The sequence below is a fragment of the Anoplopoma fimbria genome, chromosome 10 (genome assembly GCF_027596085.1).
Source record: "Anoplopoma fimbria isolate UVic2021 breed Golden Eagle Sablefish chromosome 10, Afim_UVic_2022, whole genome shotgun sequence".
NCBI classification, from domain to species: domain Eukaryota; kingdom Metazoa; phylum Chordata; class Actinopteri; order Perciformes; family Anoplopomatidae; genus Anoplopoma; species Anoplopoma fimbria.
This window is the reverse complement of record NC_072458.1, coordinates 10,494,686-10,518,829: the sequence shown is the minus strand read 5'-3', so window position 1 is coordinate 10,518,829 and position 24,144 is coordinate 10,494,686. Positions and strand designations below refer to the sequence as shown.

The window sequence follows — 24,144 nt, the reverse complement described above, 5'->3', positions numbered from 1 at the left end:
TGAAAACAGTGGGAGCCGATGCCTTCCAGGAGGAAGGATTTCTGTTGTAGCAAAAACAGTTTTAACTTCTGACTTTGAGAAATGCACAAATGTAAAAAACATCAGGAGTAAGTCTGATTTAACTTCAAGACTTATTTAGAATTCACTATACATGTAAATCTCCAGTCATTATACTTAACCACATTTGAATTTCATTACAAATTTAACATGTCTGTGATCTAATTATTTTCTAAGAGTGGGAAGCAGATACAGCCTACTGAAGAAACCGCTATCTTTGGCTAAAGTTAGCTAGCTAACCATGCTAGCCAACATGATATTGCAATTATATTCCTGCTTGTCCCAAACAAACTTAGTTTTTCCTTTTCGTATCATAAAACGTACGATATGTATTCAATCCTGTTATACACAGAAAAAAAAAATACTATTTATATGGCGTATTGTCCCCCAGACGCAGCTGCTGCAACCCATACTTTTAGCGTCCCCTAGGGACATTGGAGTCTAACAATGGCCTAATTTTTTTGAGTAATGAGAATCTTAATCCTCAGAGAGATACATAAATACAGACTCTTAGTAGGCTTTAATGGCAATATTCTAAATACAACATCAAGAGCTAGTTTTGATTTGCTATCACTCAGTATGTTGGAGCAGCAGTGGAGAGGGAGTCAAAGAGTCATTTGGATGGACAGGGGGACTCGGAAGACGGAGACAGATGGAGAGCGAGAGAGGGCAGACGATGGGAAAGAGGGGAGCTAAATGGTTTGGGAGGTCAGGTTTTAATAACTCAGATTTGAAAAGCATCGGAGAGAAATAAGGGGGAAACTTGAAGAGAAAGAGGGAGTGCTAGGACGAGAAGGCATGAAAGCAGAGTGAGATGTGAATAAAAGGCCCAGCTGTGTCTATATTTAAAATGTGCGTGTACGCTGAATGCTCTCCGGGCTTATGTAACTCTGTGCTCCAGAGTGTGTGTGTCTGGGAGCGGGACGCATCTGCGGCCTACACGCACACCTTTACACACACCTTCACTTATTCATTACACGGGACATGCACACACATGCAGGGACACATAGAAAATTCATGGCCTTTAATGGAACTCAGCATAATTTAGCCTGCGTGTGCAAGGACCTGCAGGAGAAGGCACAGGTCAGTCGTGACACTGACTCTGTGATGAGATACACTCCTCTAGTCTGACATTTCCCAGCCCTTTAAATTCAGGACTATGTATTCAAATTGTTGCTCTTTTCTTCACATGTGGCTGTTGATTTTAATACACCTGAGGTTTTAAATTACTCACAAAGTCCTACACCTCAGATAGAGGTGTATTCATATAATAGTCCCATGTTTTTAAGCAACCCTTCACACATTTTGAAAAACACAGCCTCTGTAGGGAGCGGCTCAGACTCTCGTGATGCATCTGGCATATCACATACCCTCGTATGAAATCAGATTGATGTCCTGGGAGAGCTAAAAGCCCTCTCCATGGTCAGTCACCTTTGTTTGCCGATGGTAAGTGGAGGATTTGTTCCACGCAGCACTGTTGACATCAGTACATAATGAACAAATTTGTTCTCCATCCTCATGCACGCACATGTTCAGACAAAAGGTACTCCAAGTCATTGAAACAAACACAGCTGCTGCTTTTAGTCCGTCGTCTTATTCCCAAGTGTTTTTTCCCTGCATCATCAATAATCCCTCCTCCAGCCCGATCCAATAAATGTCGTTTTCACTCCCATCCGCCAAACCAAACATAATGCAGCAATACAGCATCGTATCCCAGCAACAACGCTGCTGGGATACGACTCCCATTAGGATCAAACGTTTTTCATCAAACCAATTGTTTCTTATCACCAAATCCTGGATGAAACAGGATTATTGTAGCATGATGTGCAAACTGAGCACATGCAATCACACCGTAATACCCAATGCACTTAGAGCCTCAGTCATGAGAAAAAACGTCACTGTTCAGCAGCATGATGTTTGAGTAGTCTATTGAAAACATGCAGGTAGCTGTTACCTCATTTCCACTGCTTGGCTCGGCTCAACTCGACTGCCTTTTATCAAAAAATCTGTTTAGTGAATAAACAAACTTGTTGTCGCTATTGATAGGGGATACACTTAAAAAAATAAAAGGCGGATTTGTGCAGGATGTCCCATGTCGAGCTATTAATGGTTCTCTCTGACCAATCAATAGTGTTTTATCTTCCGCCTTATAGTATTGACTCAGCTCGCTTGGAACCTTAACCGAGGCTGTACCAAAAAAAAAGCAACAGGTATTATCCATAACTGTTTGCCAAAGGAAAACCTAAAAAGAGCCAGTTAAGTTGAGTAAAACCCTACCGTACCATGCTGTGGAAATGCTGCATATGTTAGACTTAAATATGTTTTTGCTTTTTAGTATCGTGGGAAGTTTTATACGAGGCCCTAAGTAGATATAAAGAAATGGTCTTTGAGTGCAGCGTTTGGGAGTAAAGAAAGCTGCTGCTGGGATCGCTCCAGTGTGTATAATAGGCATGGCATGTGGTGGCAACATGATTAGACATCCTTTTGTCAATTTCAATTACTGCATAACAATTGCAGGCGCCAGGATGCGTTTGATTAAGTATTGATGTTTACAACAGAGGGAACACGTATTTTCTGGTTCCCTCTCTATTTCTGTCTTTGTTTGTCCTCAAGAAAGACAGAGGGATGTAACAATTAACCGAAATGCAACTCTCTTTCTCTCGTGTCTCCAGGGCCCCCCTCCCCACCCAGAGACTTGGTCTACACCCTGAAGCAGTCCACGCTGATCTTGGAGTGGGACGCGCCGTCTGACGCGGGAGGCAGGATGGATCTGACTTACAGCGTGGGCTGCCGGAGGTGCGTCGGCAGGCAGTGCGAGCCGTGCGGGGCGAGTGTCGGCTTTGTGCCCCAGCAGGTTGGCCTGACGGAGAGGACGGTGACCTTGGTCAATCTCCTCCCCAACACCAACTACACGTTCAGCGTTGAGGCCTTGAACGGCGTGTCAGAGCTGCTGCCCAGCAAGAGGTTCTACACCCAGGTCAACGTGTCCACAAGCGTGCCAGGTGAGTCCCAGTTTGACCTTTAAAAAAAAAAACTGCACATGAGAGCATGCGCAAGGAAAGGGGCATTATTTTCTTTATACAGAACAACACAAGTCTGCACAGTCAGGAAGCAAACAACAGCTGAGCAAGAATGAGGTCACACTGCATTTCCAAGATGTAGCAAATGTACTCAAATGGCACACACCAGCACGCTTGGATGGCTTGGCTGAAAATGAATATTAAATCAGCTTTCACTGCATGTGTTTCTCAATTTGAATATCTTGTTGTAGGCCATTTCTTTTTTAGGGAAGTCCAAAAGGATCAGAATTTTCTTTTCCGGAGGGTGCAATGCAATATTTGTGCTGTTTTGCTTTAGATTGTGCTAATGTTTAAAAGCTGGCTGTGGGGGAATTGTTATCTTTACAAGTGGGTCTGGTTCCTACAGGATATAATCTTTTGTGATCCGTTACAAGGCAGCCTAATAAAACAAAATAGCCTCACACAATAAATGTGTGTCCTTTGCTCTATGACTTTTAAGGGTTGTTTTGATAGAAGCACATTCATTTCTTATAACATTAGTGGACATAGTTGTTACCTCGGCAAAGATTGGTTGTCTCAAACATGTAGATACATGTGCACACTTGCCCACGTATGCCTCTGTTCATAAATAGATTCATGCACACTCTCAGACACACAGTGACCTTTGAATACGCTCGTATTCATGCAGATTTCCAACATGCATACGTCAACGTACACACATCCACAGAGGCATTCATGAATGCAAATGTGCATCCAGTCATTTTATGTGTGTGCACGCAGACTCCCTCCCCCACCACTGTGCCCGCCATTGCAGACAGAGCAAAATGTCTCGCCCGGCCGAGGTGATCTCATTTTCATCAGCAGAAGTCTTCAGCAGGCCATTAGCCAGGGGCTTGAAAAGCACTTTGCCAAGTAGCCCTGTCAACCAGCTCTGCAACAGCACTATTTGGAGGCGCTCAAGTGTAAAAAGACCAAACACACACACTGAAAAATGTACAAGAACACATTCTGGGCTTGAACGCTGACAAACACTCTCTAATACACAAATGCAGCGGGACACTTTACCTGTCATACCTAATGTGCTTTTTAGATTTTTTTTAAAGCTTGTTTACTGCTTATTTGCTGAAATAAATATTATTCTGAAAGGAGTGATAGCATAATGAAGCATGTTTGAGGGCAGAGAGACTGAAAGGTGCTGAACTTGGAAGCAGGTGACAATGAGAAAGTGAGAGTGGCAGTGTGTGCTTTTGCCACTGATTGGAAATTAGCTTAGCAGAAATGAGCTGCATAATGAATGGAGAACAGTTAGTCATATATGAGTGCTGAGGTGGCAGCAGCACTCAGTGTGGGTCTCTGGTTAGTTTCAGTTGAGCCCTCAAATTACTTTGAGGAAATAAGAGGTTTGCATGTATTAAAACATAAATTGAGTTTTGCATATGTTCGAAATTGGGGTTCATGATCGAGATTGCACCTCTGTGTGCTGGCTACAAAGATGGCGGCTTTAAGGAGATTGATGTTGAGAGTATTTATAATGAATGTGTGTGTGCTTTACCAGTGATTCTCTTGTTGGCCAACTGTAAATGTTACATAAGAGTAACATCTGGACCACATAGAGTGAGTCAGAGGCTAAGAGACAGCTTTATGTGCATGAACCCCAGTTGGCCCTGACCAATGTTGTGCCCTAGGCAAGACATTGGCTGTTCCCAGTTTGAAAAATACCCCGTACATATTTGACACATGTCCCAGACCTGATGCATACTGGGCCGTATTTGTGTATCCATGATGTTGAATCTGAAAAAAATATCAACTGCTTTTCAGGTTTGTACCGTCAGAATTTTTAAAGTTTTGCTTTTACATTTGCAACAGTGCCATACCTGAATAGTCTTTACAACTTACCCAAATGAATTTATGGTCAGAATAATTTTACATTCTTTCATGGTCAGTGTCACTTGCTCACTAAGAACAGGTTGAGGCTGCACAAACCCAGAAAATAGGACCCATTTATTTGGCTAGGTCGTAATTTGAGGCTGCAGTATTTTACTAGAAGTTCTTCTTTAGTAACCCTTTTCAGTATGCTTGTATTCCGCTTATATTACTTTAAAACTCAAAGCTGCATTAAGCAATATTTGACCACCTGGGACAAAAAAGAGACCACTAACATTAGGAGTTTTTACAGCTAACGTTTACCTCCATTCACATCCAGAAAACAAGGAACATGATGGTGAATTTTCTGTCCACCTTTTAACTTAAATCCAGTGTAAACTTTCCATTTGAGTCTTGTTTATCATACAATAATATATGTTGTCTTCTCATACGTGATCCTTTTATGTGACATCAGTTAAAATGTATGATAGCCCTGCTGATGCTAACATGGCTAAAAAGCTACACACACACAGCCATCTCCAGCTCCCTGAGGGGATTTAGGTGGCCAAAAATCCTCCAAGGTTAGTGACACTGTGGAAAAAGGACAAACCTGTGGTGATTATTTTTTTCCCGTCCCTACAGTTCTTTCAACCTTTCTCCCTTTTATATCCCCTATTCTCTGTCCGTCTGTCTTGTCAGCAGTTGCCACGGCGTTGATTTGTGGTTATTATGGGGTATTAGGGTGTGAGTTGTCCTGCTAACCGTGTCATCCAGAGGGATTGGACAAGGGGTTAGGGGAGTGTGTTTGCAGGGGTTTCAGAAAGACTTTCTGTGTCAGGGAGGATTTAGACTGACATTTGGTGTGTGTGTGTGTGTGTGTGTGTGTGTGTGTGTGTGTGTGTGTGTGTGTGTGTGTGTGTGTGTGTGTGTGTGTGTGTGTGTGTGTGTGTGTGTGTGTGTGTGTGTGTGTGTGTGTGTGTGTGTGTGTGTGTGTGTGTGTGTGTGAGAGGGAGCTTTCAAAAAGACAGCATTTGCTTTAGAATTACATTGCTCGCGCCTTGTCTCTCCTCTCCTGACTTCACCAGTCACGCGTCGGCTTTTGTTAGAGGTTTCCACACAATACCAGCTGAGCACGGTTCAGATCAACAGCCAACACACTAAAGGTCACCTCAGCCCTGTTGCCTGCTCTCCTCAATCGACGGCTCTCCCCCAGGGTCAAGTGAGGTCGAACCAAACCGTCAAAACACTGCAGATTTGCGACTATAACACTGATTCCTTATCTGCATTGTGCTGACATGTTTGCACTGTTTCATTGCTCCTAATGCTAATATTCTACACAGAAATATACATTTTAAAGTCACTAATGCTCAGTCCCCAGAGAAGACTGTGTTCCTAGTTGGACATGTCTTGCAGTCGGTTGGATTATAAAAAAAAGATTAAAAAAAGGAAGCTAAAATCCTAATCCATATCTTTTCCATAAACACAACAACACTTACATTCTGAAGTCTGACATTTCAGCATTCGGTTATCTGTTGCCATGGGAGACGACCAAAACTATCAGAGAAGCACAAATAGACCCATAATGTTTTTGTTCACTTTTATTATCTACTGCCTCAAACTAAATAAGGACTCTGTATGTGATGTTTTTGGATAAGCCCCATAGATCTCCAACAGATAACATTGTAGCTCACCCAGTCATAGGAAATCCTGTGCAGCCAGGTCAGGCACAGAATTGAAAAAATATATATATAAACCGTCGGTGGACAAACCTCAACCTTGTGTCCGTACATGTGAGTGCAGCCTCCACACCGAGTCTTTACACCATCAAAACTCACTGACCTTTATGAATACTGCAGCAGGGATGTGGAACAAAGCTAACACACGGCTCTCTCACTTTCCCTCTCTCTCTTGCCACCTCATCATCTCTTTATTACTTTTTTTTTCATACCTCCTCCTTCCCTCTGTGTTCCGATCTCTTCTTTTTTTTTATAGCTTCTATTTCCTCCCTCATTTCCCCCCACCTTATCCTTTCCTGCTAAACTCACTATTCTTAGATGGTAATTTCTCTCCCTCCTTACTCCTGCTGCCACTTCATCCACAACCATTCTTTCCACCATGTTCTTGATATAATCCCAGCTACCCTCTTCCTCCTCACCTCTCTCTATCCTCTTTTCAACTCTCTCCCCATCTTCTCTTACTGTACCATATTTGTTTTTTTCTGGGTAAGCTTGTTAGCAGTGGGCGGTATGGTTTAGCGGGCAGCTGAGGGCCAAGAAAGCCAGAGGATTAAAGGGCACAGCCAGAGTTGGGGAGCCAATGTGGGTGCTATATTATGGCCAAATAAAAACAGCACACACACATAGATTTACATCTATTACACACATAGATTTACATCAATTTACATCTATGCATATACTATGAGATTTTTCTTTCTTCATTTATAAAAGCATTTTGAATATAGTGACATTAAAACCTTCCATTTAAAACCAAATACAAATTGAATTCTTCCCTTCTCCGAATGCTTGCACATGCACAGTGGAGGAGTGGATTGCTCCCAGACAGATGGGGTTTTATCAGGACTCTCCAGGCCACCGAGGGGATGGGGGGAGTTTTGCATGGTGTGTCAAGGATGGGTGCATGGATAAAGGGGATGGGGAGAGAGATGGGGGGGTAGAAACATGACTGGAGTCGCGTGATGAGACTGGGCATGGGCTGGGTAAATGGGGGATCAGCTTTTGCTCCAGGGCTCATGGGGCCCCTCATCCAGCTGTGGATTAGGGATGCATGTGAGTGTGAGTGGCTGCTCTTTCGTGCACCAGGCCATACGTGTATGAGGGCATTTTAATGTGCGTGCTTTACCACGCTCTGTGCATTGCTTCATGCTTGATTTGTGTATGGGCAAGAAAGGATGCAATAATGACATATTGCCTGTGCATCGTTCAGTGTATGTACGTGTGTGTCTGTGTGTGAGAGATCAGAACACACTCGGGTTGAATGCCTTGGCCCCCAGTGGTACATCCAAAGAGCTTTAGCTGAGGCAGGGGAAGAAGAGAGGGATGTGGGGAGGCTGTAGAGATGGGGTGGAGGTGCGGGTCAGGGAGGAGGAAGGATTGGCATTTCAATATCCTGAGAGGATTACCGGTCGGGCTTTAGATGGCCGGTCCCCGCGGAGTTACATGGGCCCTGAGAGTTGGATGCATAAAGGGAGGAGAGGAGAGAGGGATGAGTATAGAAGTGGAGAGATGGGGAGAGGTGAGCGGTGTAGCATTGTGAGCAGAATGTCTTCTGGGTGAAGGGGAGAGGAGGGCATGCGGTGAAGAGCAAAAGCGAGAGTACATGTATTTTATTCAAAAATGGTGTGAAAACGTGGAAACTTTTTTTGTCTGAACTATCTGGAACTATCTGGTGCTTTAAGCAAATATGATGCGTATTTACAAAGTTTTTGTGTGTGGATTGAAGTCAGGAGATGAGAGAACAGTAAGGTTTTGAGAAGAAACAGGCGAAATAGGAGAGGAGTATGAAGAGTCAAAGACGAAGAGAAGCAAGAAAGAGTGAGTAGAGCTGCACAGGTTGTATGGTGTAAGAATACGGGAGTATAAAGTTGTGAAGTTGAGGGAAGAAGACATTGGAGGGAATGTGGTAGAATCAATGGTAGAAGAAGTCTTGGATCATTTACGAAGTAAACGTACTGTAAAAATACTAAAGTCCTGCATCCTACTAAAAATGACTGTGAGAAACTTCTAACTGATAATGAAACGGTCTTATATTATACCGATGCCTCTATATGACCTACATAAGTAAACAAATCTGGCGACCACAGTCATACTTTTGGGCCCGCTGGAGGGAAAGGAGGCACAGGAGAACCAGAACTGTGCGGGGCAGACTGTCAGACCTAGCTGCAGTAAAATGAGAGGTATTTTATAGGGACTCTAGTGTCCACAGGGACAAGCAAAATCAACAACAACAACAAAAAATAATTTCTTGTCGTAAAAGTACAGTATTGTCAGCTAAATGTACTTAAAATAACAAAAGTAAAAGTGCTCTGCCTTGGAGAAAAATGGCACATTATTATATTATATTGGTGTCATAATGGGGTAGGAAAGGAGAAAAAAGTGATGTTACACATATCTATGTTTTTTGGGGGTTTTTTGTGAAATATTAGAGAGATTTAACTCATAGGCATTTGTAACATGACATTTTTTTACTATTGTACAGTATTTGGATAAATATACCTACTTTGCACCACTGCCTGTTATGCTGTTTTCTGTAGGGTGAAAGGAGTAAAAAAGAGACTCTTGGATGTTTGAATGATAATAAAAGAGGCTAAACAGAACGATGGAGTTGTCTCTGACTCTGTTGATTTTCGAAGAACTCTGATTGACTTCTGAGTACACGTTTCAGTTCGACTGTTTGAATATTTATAAGTCTGAATTAATTTGGGATCACACCTTCTCTGCATCGTGACAGATAAAAAAAAACGTCAGGTAATGTTTTCTTTTTTTCATTCATCCACTGAATGAGCGCTCCACAACTGTCAACCGTTCTAAACTGTTATTCTTTGTCATTTAATTTCCAATACCCTCTTTCTTTTCCCTTTTTTTTTTTCACACCGCTCCACCTTCTCTCCCTCTGCATAGAGGCGTTTGGATCCTCTTTGCCTCCTTAATTAGAAGTGATGGGAAGGTGAAGCTTCAGCAGGCAGCAAATGAATAGAGTCATCAAGCTACTTTTCAGGACTATAGCCCAGCCACTTAAGATGCTTTTTCACCCTGTGATGGGAATTTTAATTGCCTACCTCTTGGCTTATAATTGGAGTCTATGAAGAGGCACTCTCAGGGTCTTTAATATGTGTGCTCCGTATGTGGATTTTCTGGCTGCTCCTGGTTGTTCGGGGGGAATTGTGGTGTTCACTTAGGAACAAAAACAAAGCTTTGAGGTAGTTGATGACACACACACACACACACACACACACACAATGTTATCCTCATAATCAGAGTGCTATACAAGACCTGAGGGCTGTCTTTGATGAACCTCTTTTGCCCAAAACCCAGGAGGGGAGAAAAACAGGACAAGACACAAACTCTTATTGTAGCGAAGAGACTAGAAAGAAAGAGTTCAAACTTCAAAATCATTCTCATCTGTAATTTTTTACCCTGTGAGGTCTTTATCGCGCCTCCGTCGAGAGAGCTTGGCTGTGTTTGTGTGTGCGCGTGCCATCTTTTGTTTGTGGGGTTGGTTGCCGGAGGGGAGGGGAGGTTGGCAGCAACCTGCTGTGTGAGAGAGAGGGGGAGAAAGTTGTGCAGAGACGCAGCTGTCTTTCTGAATGACAGCCTGCTCCTCTCTGATACAGCAGTAGGTGGGTGACAGACAGTTCAGCTCATCAGACCAACATCACACACACACGAGCACACCTGTTTGGTGTTCATCAGCTGTCTTCAAACACAATACACACAGCATGTTTTTGTGCATGACTGTATATATTTAAAAAATAAATCCCAACATCTTAGCATCATTAAATTTTTATATGTATCAAAAAGACACTGTGTGTTTTTGTCTTTTGAGGACGGATCTTTTATTCTGGACTTGATCACAGAAAACAGTTACTGAAGTACTGTACTTGTATTGTACTGGATTGTACATGTATTTCCATGTCATGCTACTTAGACTGCTACCTCTTGGAGTGGAATTATTTAGGATGCAAATTTACAGATTTTTACCACTTACTTTTTCTCTTCTACATTTATTTGAAAGCCTTATTTACTACCAAGATTTGAAGTGCAAAGTATATGATCAACTCAATAAATATGATACATTGTTACAGATTATACTACATAATAGTATAATAAATATTTGCAATTACAACACATTTACAAGAGAGCATAGTTAACGGCTTCAGTTCCCAGGAAAGGACTGACTAAGGCAAAGTTGAGCGGTAAAAATATTCTAAATATGGCGTAGACTTAAAGTGATATTGTTTTTTTATTAGGTGGGCCTTTCTTTTAGGTACTACTATTAAATGTTTTGCTGCTGTCACTGTCAACAGCAGTAAATTACTTTGCTCCCTTGCTGGTACTATTGTCTGCAGACATGTTGATTGTCATCTACTGTAGGTAATGAACTGACTATGGATAAGTACCTCACACAATCCCACTTCAAAAACACTGTACTCACCTGTTAAGTAAAATATCTGTATACTTCCTCCAGTATGCACTACTTTAGATCTCTTTCTCTCAACCTTTTTGACTTGCACTATGAATTGAGTGGAAGTGAAAGAAAGAGGATTTGGAGATTTGAGCCTTTTTGTATGCATGCATCTGCTCTCTTTGCAAGTCTGAGGGCAGATAAAGCTTTCTTCACCTTCTCAGCCAATCTCCTGCAGCAGGCTTGGGTCCTCCGCTTGACGTGTGCGTTTCTGCCCGTGTTTGTGTGTGGCCTGTGTTTGTATTTGTCCGAGGCTCCGGGCAGAGTCTGTCTGGCTTGACGGATGTGTCGTGATCAGACCATGCCTCTGCCTTTAGGGCTAAAGCACACTGGGCCTGAAGAGTGTTCAGAATCAGTCAGTGAGTAGCTGTCAAGAGCAGTTTAAGCAAGTCGGCCCTAGTCGCTCTCCCCTAGGTGGGAGTGTGGGATGCCAGATTTGACAGATTTGTAAGCGGTGAAGTTTGAGCAGGCAGGTAACAGGTGATTTTGTTGTTTTTCTTTAAAATCATCCTCTCATCTGACTTTAATTGCATGCATGTGTAGAAATGTGTTGCCTTTTCATTGAAAGCTGATATTCGGGACCTGGTGTTTTTGCACAGCTGCATTATGTTGATCGAGCCCTTTTTGAATATGTCATGCAGCGAGAGGCTCTTTGTCTCACTCGCTTGTTCGCTCTCCGTTCTGCTCTTTCTATCGCCCACCCACCAACTGACTGACACATTTAATCATTCCATCACCGAGACTCTCCTCTCTGTGGCACATACACACACATGCAGAAACGCACATGCACGCACGCAGAGGTGGATCAAGTCCCTGCAACATATAATCTTGTGGTTTAGATGGAAATGTGCCCTATCCAGGTGTCTTCCCTGCACGATTACTCCCCTTCACAGAAAAAAAACATAGAGATTTGTGTGTGTGTGTGTGTGTGTGTGTGTGTGTGTGTGTGTGTGTGTGTGTGTGTGTGTGTGTGTATATAGCACCTAGACCCCGAGCACCCTTTCCTTTTGATGATAACCACAGATAATACCTGAATAATTATGTGTGCATTTGGAATGATGCGTCCAGGTGGTTGGATGCTGATGGGGCAGATTAGACTGATTGGCTGGTGGGGGACAGGTTGCCAGATAGCGCTCCACTGCTGGGGCAGGGCGATAGCCACAGATTAAAACAGCAGGACGCGTTGCAAGATTGTGAGACCCTGGTGGGGTAGCTGCTCTTGTATACAACATCATTACATTAGGGTGCAATCACATGCATGCACACATAACCACCTGGTGAACCGTGATGTAAAGATCTAGACTTTGACCAGAACATTTTGTATTCATCCAAATGTTTATACCTGCCAGCTTACTTTAGCCATCCACCTTTTGGATCTCATAGTGATTCAGTTTAAAGAAAGAAATGTTACCTGTGTGCTTTTGTGAAAGATTATAAAAGCTTTTCTTTCATGCCTTAATAGCTAGATTTAAAGTTATGAAATTGAATTCACTGTCACTGTTTACTGTTGAAATCTGAAGCAAGGTCACCCTTTATTGTTGGTGATTTCATGGCGACAGCTAGATGTATTTTTGCAATACTGTTTTTTTTCTTACATCAAAGAGCTGCTGATAACAATACAAGGAATGCATTGCTTTATGGTTACCATCTGAGAACAAACTGCAATATTTTTAAACACAGATGATAATTGAAAGTGTGCAGCATTAGATTCTGGATTCAGATTCTCAAGTGTCTGTCAGCAGGGTTTTTGAATAGTTACAATCTCAGCGGAATCCAGCGAGGAACTACAGTAAATGCAATGTTATACTATTCATTTCCTGATACGCTTACTCCCCTTCACACCAAAAAGTGAAGAAATATCTTCACTAACTTGACAATTCCTGTGTAGCATTTAGAAAGATTACAGATCTGATGTCAACCTAGCGTTAGCCTAAGCTTACTATTAGACTTCCAGTTCAAACAAATGTATTGTGGCATAGACAGAGGGATCTATCTAGTATAAGTATCCTCCAATTTGAAAACTAGTTAATTTAATGTTCGACATGGTAAAGTAATTGTTAACTAATAAACAAAGTAAGCAAAGTGATTTCATTTTATTTGTAATTTCAGGTAAACCTACCGAGTTTAACTTACTCTTTCCTATTATGAGTTCTGAAACAAACTATTAATGTTATAGTCAGCTAACATAATGTAAGTAATGTAAATAATTAGTTGTGTGTATTTCGTCTAATAATAGGCAAAAGACTAACACTGGGTTAACAGCAGACCTGCAATAATATCAGATCATTTGATCACAATGTTAAAATAAGCCCCAGAAACTTTTTTAACCCTGAAAAATAGATGATTCAATAACTTCATAACCCAAAAACCATGGCAACAACAAGCATGTCCTAACCCTGTGCATCAAATCTTAGTGTGCCCTTGAAACAATTTCCGTTGTGTGGTGAGCTTCTTTCAGCACTTTTTTGTCAAATTGATGTTTTCTTTGTGAAGTTTATGTTTTTGTGCGTCGCAAATTTGAAGTTTTCATGTGTTGTGAGTGTTGATTTTTTTCTTGTCTTGTGAAGTTTATGTTTTTGTGTGCTGCGAGGGTTGATTTTTCTTCGTGGGTCGTGAAGTGTTGTGAATGATGTGTTCATGTGTCATTAAGTTGATGTTTTTGTATATCGTCAAATTGATGGTTTCATGTGTATTCAAGTTTGTGAAGATGTTTCTTCATTTGCTTGTGTATTTTCTGTGCTTTAAGCTCTCAGGGCCACCATAGTTTTTGCATTGATCAAAACATATGTTAGTGTCAAGTTATGATGAATGGCAATACTTGCAAAAGTTAACCAGCCAACTTCTCGGCCGTTTGAAACTTTAAAGACTTTATTAATGTAAAGCATATGTAAATGCAGGCTCCACTGGGATTTTGGAACCACTGACAGAAATGCTTGTGGCAGTAGGTGTATAGAAAGCCCCAGGGACAGCCGAACCAAAAAGAAACTAAATGTTCCCACTCCTCCGCTGTCAGTCACCATCCGTTTAACCCCAGGTGCCGTGCCCAGAGGGAACAATGCTCTTGCTTCCCATTAACCCTTTGAACAGGAACAGGCCTGACAGATACAGCTCTCTCAATCCTTCCCACCTATTCAACTCATAGCTACACTCTCTCTACCGTCTTGTCTCCTCATTCCGAACACTCATGCAGCCTCTCACTCTTTAATATGCGAATGCACACAGGAGCGCGTAAAAGTTGCATGCGAGGCGAACGTGCTGAGAAGTAGAACAATGAAACCCCCTCCTGTGAAGATGGATGTCATCTCAGCAGAGGCACAAACAGGCCTGTGGGGAACAGCGGATTCCCCCGAGAACAGAGACGGGAGCCGGCAAGAGAGGACCTGTAGAAGCGAGGAAGAGAGAGAGGGTAAAAAAGTAAGAACGACTGTGAGATGTTCAGCCCCGCTTGTGCCGACGCCCCTGGGGAGAGTGGCACCTCGTGCCTGTCTCCTTTGATAACGACACAGAGATGCCAGTTGCACCTCAGCTGCCTCTGTGCACATGGTCGCAAGAGCCTCCAGCAGGGGCTGCCATTTTGTGCCACGGTCTATTCATAGATCTACCTGCCATGGAGACAGCTCCCACCTAACCCCCTGTGCCTGTAGGATTGGGTTTCAGGACTTGGAACTCATAGGAACCCTAAGGATTTCTTAAGAAATATGCTTTTCAATTCAACCTTTTCATTTGTGTGTGATGACAACACACTGCAGTGGTCCTACTAGTGGTCACCATTTAGCAGAATCGACTAACTGTGCATCCAAACTAAAAGATGGAACATACTAAACTAGTGCGTTGCAAGACAGAGAATATTCATATTTTCTTTTTAACCAAACAAATAGTTAAAATACCAAATCAATCATGAAAAAAGGATCAACTAGAAAGGGTCAGAACTTATTTAACATACTTATTTGAACCCAAGCCACAATCTTTTCCCAAAGCCTATCCAAGTGGTTTTGTTGTCTAGACCTAACAAATTACTTTTGTTGCAAAAGTTAACCTAAAAACTAAGTAAACCTACAGTCGATGTCTATTTTGAAAATACACTCAATGCATCTAACCTTAAACACTGTCCAAACTGATGCTAGAGACTAGAGCACCAAAAGTTTGAAGCATAGCGCCCTTGCACAAACGTTGATATTTGATGAGTTTGGAATGACGTGTTAAACCAGAGTTGTCTGGCCTTGAGTTTTTGACAAATGTCTTTAGGGTGTACAAAGGTACCCTCAGTTTGTATTCAGCAAATACTAGAACTGATGAGCAGAGTCGGAATCTATAAAACCTAAATGATACCCAGCCTTAGCTTGTGCTCACAGCCTATGGAAGTTAAAGCTGACTGAGAGGCACAGCTGTGTGCTGCCTGTTTGCCATTTTGTGCCAAACTCCATCTATTATACTTCCTCATGCCTCACTTTTTTTCGCTCTCATCATAGTATCCCTTTGAAGTCTGTAGATCATTATCTCTGGCAGTGATTGGTATGTGCACAGCAAAGCTTTCATACCAGATCTTATCAGGAGCTGTATGTCTTCGTGACGAGTGCCTATCAGCGTGTCTGCCATGTGATTTCTGCTGTATGATGAGGCTTTGAAAACGTCTGCTGAGTACTTCCAGAGCTGAAGAGGCTTATTGCCTACAAGGCCATCACCTCTCCTATATTACTTGTGAAAATCATTGTGCAATTGTGTGTGTTTTTGTGTCCGTGTCTGTGTGTGTACATGTGTGAGTACAAAAGCCATTTCAGACGGTAGTCGGCATCGATTTCTTCCTCTCAAATACAAACGCCAAAACCAACACTACCCGCCATTTGCTGCCATACACTCTAGTGTGTGTGCTGTGTGTGTTGAAGTGGTAGGCGCTCAGTGTCTTTTGCACGTATGCCAGTTGAATGTGTCAGTATGTCTTGGAAGCTATTATATCCACACAGTAATCATTTCTCCATGGATGTCTCCATGTTCCCCAAAGATACACAAATTGTTTTGAAATGTGGAATGGTAGAAGACAAATTCTGACAGAAATGTAGTTGATGGTCCCTTAAAGATTGAACCTTTCTCATCATTCTTTAGGACATTTTGTTCCTAGAAGACATTTTTGCGATGATGCAGTGCATATTTGTTCTTATTATCGCTGCCAGGAGATCCTGTATTCTGTTTAGTGGGTGCGTCAGTGTGCATAATGCTGGACCCATCAGACTAATGTTGTTTGTGCACATTTATGGCTGTTTGATGAACAACCTCTTGTGGTTGCAGTGATTCACACTTTTTTATTTACTGGTTTATACCCTCATTGAATGTTTACCCCTCACCCCCTCTTAACTATCCAGTAGTTTTAGGTTTGGAATCTTGGTACTGCCACGAATTAATAATTGTTCGTCTTGATTTCCATGCCTAGGTAACACAATTTTATGTATGTATGTTTAACTTTCAGATAGCAAATGACAAACTGAACGGAGCACTGACTACAACGTAGTGCTTCCCCTTTTGTGGGAAGGAGCTAGTTACCTCCATTGCAAACATAAGCACACACACACATGTGCGCCTTAACATACTTGCAATGGCTGGTTGTTGGGCTGACGGTGGCTGTTTGTAAAATTTTAACATCTCACCCAACCATACTGGGCAGAAGAATTCCGCGTTGTGTTTAGCTAACAGAGCCAAACACACACCAGGACTGACCCTGTTTCTGTTCAGAGCAAGCGTTTAAGGCAAAGTGAGTAGGATTAGGCGGCATCTACTGGTGCGGTTGCAGATTGCAACCAACTGAATACTCCTCCCTTTCCAAGACAGCATTAATGTGAGCTGCTGAATGCAAAAGTCCCAACACACTTAACATAATAACACTACTTTAGTACCAAGTCAGAATTCAGACAGAGGCTGGTGGTTCCACTGTTTTTGCATTCAGCGGTTTACTTTGCCACAGTTTCACACTTGGAGAACTACTGTAGCAGTGTAGCTGCACAGAGCCTTTACAGACAGCTGCATAGATTAAAATGAGAGTGTATCAGATCTGATACACTTAAGGTCTAGATGGGGGGCAATATTGTTTTGTTTTTTATTCAATCCAACATTACAGCAGTGGTTGTTGCAGACACATCTGGCCGAGATCTGCACTCATGTGGCTCAGTGGTAGAGAAGGGTCATCCTCCAATCAGAAGATCGGCGGTTTGATACTCGGATCCGGTAGTCCATGTTGATGTGTCCTCGGACAACCCTAAACTACCCCCGCAGCGGGGTATGAATGGTTAGATAGTCCTGATGGGCAGGTGGCACCTTGCATGGTAGCCTCTGTCATCAGTGTATGAATGGGTGAATAATGACATGTAGTGTTAAAGCTTTGAGTTGTCACTAGAAAACGCTTTATAAGTATAGGTCATTTAGCATTACCACTCTACGGAGTGTACTTTGCTCAGCAGCTACAAAGGCCTAAGGAAAGGTCATACACCATATTTATTATACATGTTGCATAATGCATCATATACACATACCGTAGTTTATAGTAGACGCCTCAAAGGTTTAGAAATGTTAACAACAGTTCGGACACCACTCGTTTGTTTGCAACAAACGTTTGAACCCAATTATTTTTAGCTGTAGACGTGGGATCAATCTCTTTAACCGGCGTATTGCTTTTGTATTTTAGCCTTCAGGTGTGTTTTGTGTGTGTGTAGATCTAGAACTCCTGCTTACTTGCTTTGTACGTGTCGGATTGAGCTGTTATGTTTGGTTGGTTTGGAGACTGGCACCAGTCGTCTGCATAATTTAGCACAGAAGGAAGGGGGGAAAAAGCAAACAATAGCCTGCAGAAAGGCCAGTTGACACTGTGTTCTTGGTGAAGTATGCTCTCTTTGTGTTTGGGTGGCAGGGACTTTGAGACTTCTGTTAGAACTTCCTTCCACTCATAACTTTCATCTTAGTCAGTGGCTGCTTCTCAAGTACTGTGGGCTTAATTGCTTTATTTTTTAATGAGCCAGGATGCAGTTTATTTCCTCTATGCTGTATAATTAATGCCGATACATTAATCACTAAGAATAATTACTCTGTGAATGTTTATTTACATTTCTGTATGCAGTTCATTAGCATCTGTCCTTCTCCTTCAGTGCCTTTTTCCCTTTCCACCTACAGCTTACTATATATGTCGCTTATGTTGCGTTATGTGGGGATATTACAATGACTTGTTGCCTCAAAGTAAAGTGTTTACACTTTCAGAATGCCATTAATTGGCATTATAAGAGTTTTCTCAACACTTTGAAACCCACACAAACCTATGACTATTCTTTTTCACATTCAGGCATTGAATAAGTGTGTTTTAGTTTCATTTTTAATAACAAAATAAAAATTGTAAAGTCAACTCCAACAAAACCAGTTATCTTCTGAGGTTGTATTTTGTGCCTCATTGAAATGTATCAAAATTTAATTTGTATATGTGTTTATACTATTTCGGTTATTTTATTATAATATTATAATGGGCACCAAACTTAATTTATTTTGTCAGAAGATCAGATAAATACAGAACAAAATCACAGGACAAATGTGCAACTACTCAGGTTTCCTTAGGTCTAGTTAGGTGTTGTGTCTATATTTAATGCTAATGTTTTTTCCTTATTTTATTTTCATAATTAGTATAAAAATAGAATAGAAATGGCACAATTTATACTAAGTTCAAAGGCTCAAGGTCATTGAGTCTAACTAATTATTTTAGATTAAAATATATATCATATATAACCTGCCCACTAGATTTTACATTTTTTAAATAGAATAGTATAGTCACATATGGCTACATTTCTATTGTTCACAAGTTGAGACAATAACGGACTAACACAGTCACACATGCACATACACACAGTATGGTCTATCATAATGCCTTGGATTTCTTCCATTCAGCTTGAGTGGACAGACATAAAATGCAATGATAGATGCCACGAAACATACATTCACAGAAGTCACCATGAATAATAGATAATACCTGTATTTTCTGACATCAAAAAACAGACGGATGGAGATGGACACACAGTGAGAGACGGATCTGAGTGTGGCTTTGATCCGCTGCCTAAAATGACTGTATTATCCCACTGTTGGAGAGGAGGACTGAAGGAGCTGCTGCACAGATGCTTGGTGTGAGCATGTGTGTGAGTGTGTGTGTATGTGGAGTACTTGAGTGTGCTCCCATGGTTTCGTGTGTGAGTGACAGGCACAACATATTCATTAGAGTGGCTGTTTTCACAGAGGAAAGAAATGAATTGATGGGTAAAGGTCAGGAAAGAGATGAGCAAGGAAGAGGAGCTGTCAACTGATGAGGTGAATGAGTGGGGAACGAGAAAGGATGGAATAAAAATGGAAGACAAACAGTAACGGATTTCGGGGACAGAATAAATGGAAACATATTAGGGAAAGGGGAATTAAATGCCGCCGAAAATCCAGAGGATCCAAGTAATAAATGTAGTGAATTACAAGGAATTGGTTAAAAATCATCAATCAATCAAAGATCTTTTAAACAAAATATGGAATGGAATAAATAACCATGAGAAATTTCTATCTTTGAAAAAACATAGGGAAAATGGTTGGGGTCTACAAAACACAACATTTCTAATCAGCTCGAAGTTATATATGACAGCTCAGACGATGTGTGTGTATATCTATGCTATTTTTGTCATATGCTCTCTAGCCATATCATTTTTTTAATGAAAAAAAACACTCAAAAATATATTAAAAAAAAAAAATATATATATATATATATATACTATAAAACAGGCAATAGATGTTTTTTTGACAAAGTGTGAGTCAACGTAACCACAAGAGGTCCTTACCTGGGGGCCCAAAATATTATGCCGTATTTTGCAGCGGAATGCGAGATTAGCCGTGGACAGACAGAGAGGTGCACACTTAGTATGCACGCTCGCACAAATGCGAGGGACTGCATGATTCTCCTGCTGGAAAAGATTATCATCTAGTGCAAAAAAAGATGACAGGAAACACGCCTTGCACTCCCGTGCCACTAAATGGAACCCTAATGGCCTTAATGTCAGTGCTCCTCCCAAACATAGAGGCCTTTCAACTAAGCTAACTGCACCCCTTTGTTTTTCTTAGTATTCCTGAGTGACAACCCATTTTGCTACTTCATTATACATGGCATAATTAGCACTTAAGAAAGAGTGGGTGGTGCTTGCTGAGTATCATACTTTGGGCTGCCTGTCATTTGTTGACAGAGAAACAAAGAACTGGTCTTTTCCCCAGTAATTAAATTGTTTGCTTAGCGAGGCCCGCGCCATCACACAAGGCATCTAAATATGGAAAGCTCCGCACTGTAATATTCATCTTCAATTTTGTTCCTTCTATTGTGATCAATAAGAGATGAAAAAATATGTCCGGCTCAATTACACCACGGCTCCTCTAGATTGAGTCAGAAAAAGTTCTGAGGTCAAGTCTAATTGCAGAGACTCGGAGAGCAAACGGCGAGCCCAGATTAAGAGCTCCTCCATCCGTTTGGTCTAGTGTCGATACAGACTTCAGTCAATCCATATCTGTATTGATCTATTGTCAGTCCCAACGTACCGACCCAGGCACTGGTCAATGCCACACACAGACGCACACACACACACACACACACACACACACACACACACACACACACACACACACACACACACACACACACACACACACACACACACACACACACACACACACACACACACACACACACACTCAGACAAAGAACGTACGCAGCGCTTCTCCATTCATGGAGTGCGATGAAGTTGTCTGCTCTGACACGGATCAGATTCAATAATGAGTGCATTATTTCTGTCCTTGTTCATTCACTCTCTTTATTCCTCTCCTCACAAGCCTTGTTGGACCTCCCAATACTGTCTCTTCTTCTTCTTTTGCTCTCTCACCTCCAATGAATACAGTAGGGCATACTGCATATATTTATTTATCAATATATCAATGCCTGCTTCCTGGCAATGTTGTCCTTGAAAGACTATTCGCAGCATTCCTCCCTCCCTTTGTGTGAAAACTGGAAATACAGGAGAGTTTCTGATGTCTCAGTTACTGTTCTTGTATTCATATTGAATGAGACTGGTAACCCCCAACTCATCTCTTTTCATTCTCTCTGTCTTCTCCTCTTTGCAGCCCCATCTCTGATCAGTGAGCTGCGAGCGGAGAAGATCGATCAGAAGAGCATAACGTTGGTGTGGAGGGAGCCTTCTTACCCAAACAGCAGCCGCACTGAGTACGAGGTCAAATACTACGAGAAGGTAAATCTACTGGTTTATCAGAGTCTAAATCATTGTTTTTCACTACTGTTTTTTTACTAACCAAGTCTTCTACATACAATAGCCAATGTTTTCTCCTTTTGAACTTCGAAAAGTAATACTCCAAAGCTGTAAGTCTGATTTACACAAAACTTAATACATAACATCCATCCCAATTCACTCTCCAAAAAAGCCTCTTGGACTGAAAAAGTCTGCTTGAGTAGATATTCGGCATTTGGAATTTTTTTAAAAACACATTTTTGACATCTGAAGTTAGTCGTTTATCAACAGCTTGTTGATGTCTCATTGTGTTGAGAATGTCCAGATTTTGTTTTTGAAATTGATCGACAGAGAACGACAGCTTTGCTAAAGAAGAGCGTTGCATCATCACCTTTAAACAAAGATTATTAGATATCCTTGAACAAATGTCTCAATTTGAATAGTTTAAATAAGTGATTCATCAAATTAAATGAGCTAGTATGTATTAAATCACATTGTATAAATATAACTTGTGCATCTCTTTGTGTGGGGCAAGTGGGAGAGCAGAATAAAAAACATGTCGATTTTAGAAATGATTACATTCCTACATAAATTACATAAATTTGGACTTTTGGGCTTTACTACGCTTTGTAGCAGTCCTACGCAGTCACCACTGGAATCCAATTCTACAAATAGCACCATACTAATAATATTACTATAGCTGTGGAGAAACACTGGGTTTAAACACAATGAATAGACATGCAAAAAAAACAAAAAACTGCAAAGCATCACGATTTCTTCCCTTAATATAGTTTTTTTCTTTAACTCTCGATTATCAATATCAGAACAGGACTTGTCAAACCTGTTGACCGGTCTTTTGTGTTCCAGTTGTGGGGACCCCATAGACACCAGAATAATCTACTTGTTTCCTTTTGCTTTGGAGCACCATGCTAATTTGCCAGCCCATCATGAGTGATACTGGATGTACAGCACTGATAATGAAACTTTTAAGGAAAATAGAAACTAAAACTAAGAAAAGTAAACCACAGGTTGTGATATGCTGACTGTTGTTGGTTGACTTTTGAGCAAATCGGAGGTGATATTTTACAATCCTTTCCATGAGATTAAATAATTGTCTTGAAACACCAACTACTGAGAATTTTTTTTGTGCATTTCAGGTCCAGTTATGTAGAAGAGTCCATATTACTACCACATTTCTTTGGCTTTTATGGATAACCACTGTAATTTCATCGGCCTTATTACGCTCATTTAACATAGCACTTAGTCAGATTGCGGCCTCCCTGTCAACAAGCCATGGTCTTCACAGTAAATCTGTCATGCACGTAAACCACAGCTGTCACGCTCACACTTCTCCTTTTTCATACGCTGCATTTTCTGGCAAACGTCGGGCCTTTTGTATTTGGCTGTGTCACACTTGCGCCCATTTTCACACCTTCTCCTCTTCTCTATGCTTCACCATATTTAATAAAGCCCTGCTCCTCACTGCTCTACTCCCACTGGTTTAGAAAATAAGAAATAGGGGAAGATTTAGAGGAGGGATGGGCGAGGAGAGAGGAGAGATAACAAGAGGTATACACTAGATCATTCTGGAAGAATGAGGTTCCTGTGTGATAACTGAGGGAGAGAAAAAGGTTAGAGAGGGTATTAGGGACAGATGACTCAGTGGAACGATGCTTGTAAGAGCACAGTGATGGAGAGAAATGAAATGAAGAGGCTAGATGGAGGAGAAAAGCAGAATGAAGGAGGCAGATGAATGGAGAGAGAGAGAGAAAGAGAGAGGAAGAGAGTTAAGGATAGATGGAGAAATACTGAGAGTGAAACAGGAAAATTGGTGACAGGCCATGAAATGAAAAGGCAATACAACCACGTTGCAGCAAAGAGCCTATTAAAGTATGAAATATGACTTTGCTTGGTCCGTGTAGTGCCTTTCTCTTCCTCCTTTTTTATCATTTATTTATGGGCCCACAAAGCGCGTACTGATATTTCTAAAATCACTTGTTAAACATTTAATAACACCAAAACTCCTTTAAACGTGTTTTAATCTGCATCGCACACATTGTTGACGGCAGTAATGACCAACAACGATGATGACTAACAATGATTAAACTCACCGTTTATTCATAACTTGATATCATAAAGTGTCATCTCTGACTCGTTGTTTTCCTCCCACCAGCCGTCTCCTCTCCATCCTCCCCTATCGGTCTCTCCTCTGTGTCATGCACTATATTAGTTCACTGCACAGGGGTCACTCATTATTAAGTAGCTGCCATTCACTTTCCCAGCGAATCTCTCTTTATCTCATTCTGCAAGCGTCCCTTTCTCTCTCTGATGTTCGTTGTGCCTTCTTTGTGCGGTGCTATTCTTGAAGCAATAAAGGATCATAGAAGTAGCATGGTGCACGCTCACAAAACTCATATTCACCTGCCTTCCCCTGCCCTATTATGCTATTTTCCAGGTGCATATTTTCGTCTCAAGTTACAGTTACAACATGTTTACATGCGTTAATGCTCATAATCCGCCTTGTTTTTCTCACCCTGGCTGCCCTGCAGCACCTCTTCTCACCCTCTCTCTGAAACCCTCCGTTGTAGCGCTTGCTCCTCCCTCCAGAAAGCAAAGTCTGCCCTGATTGGTCAGCTAGCCTGCTCTGTTGTGATTGGTCAACGTTTCACATTTCAAAAAACTCTTCCACTGGAGCTTCAGCTCCTCTTCTCTTTTGTTGTTTG

At 41.5% G+C, this 24,144-nt stretch overlaps 1 protein-coding gene across 2 annotated transcripts in view; it reads left to right on the top strand.

Moving 5' to 3' along the window:
• Positions 1–24,144, top strand: part of LOC129096804 (ephrin type-A receptor 7-like) — a 155,311-nt gene that overhangs the window by 101,425 nt on the left and 29,742 nt on the right. For both annotated transcript variants that reach the window (XM_054605457.1, XM_054605458.1), the window contains 2 exons: positions 2,730–3,059; positions 21,300–21,424. In XM_054605457.1, coding sequence (XP_054461432.1) covers positions 2,730–3,059; positions 21,300–21,424 — 455 coding nt within the window. The remainder of the gene's footprint in view (positions 1–2,729; positions 3,060–21,299; positions 21,425–24,144) is intronic.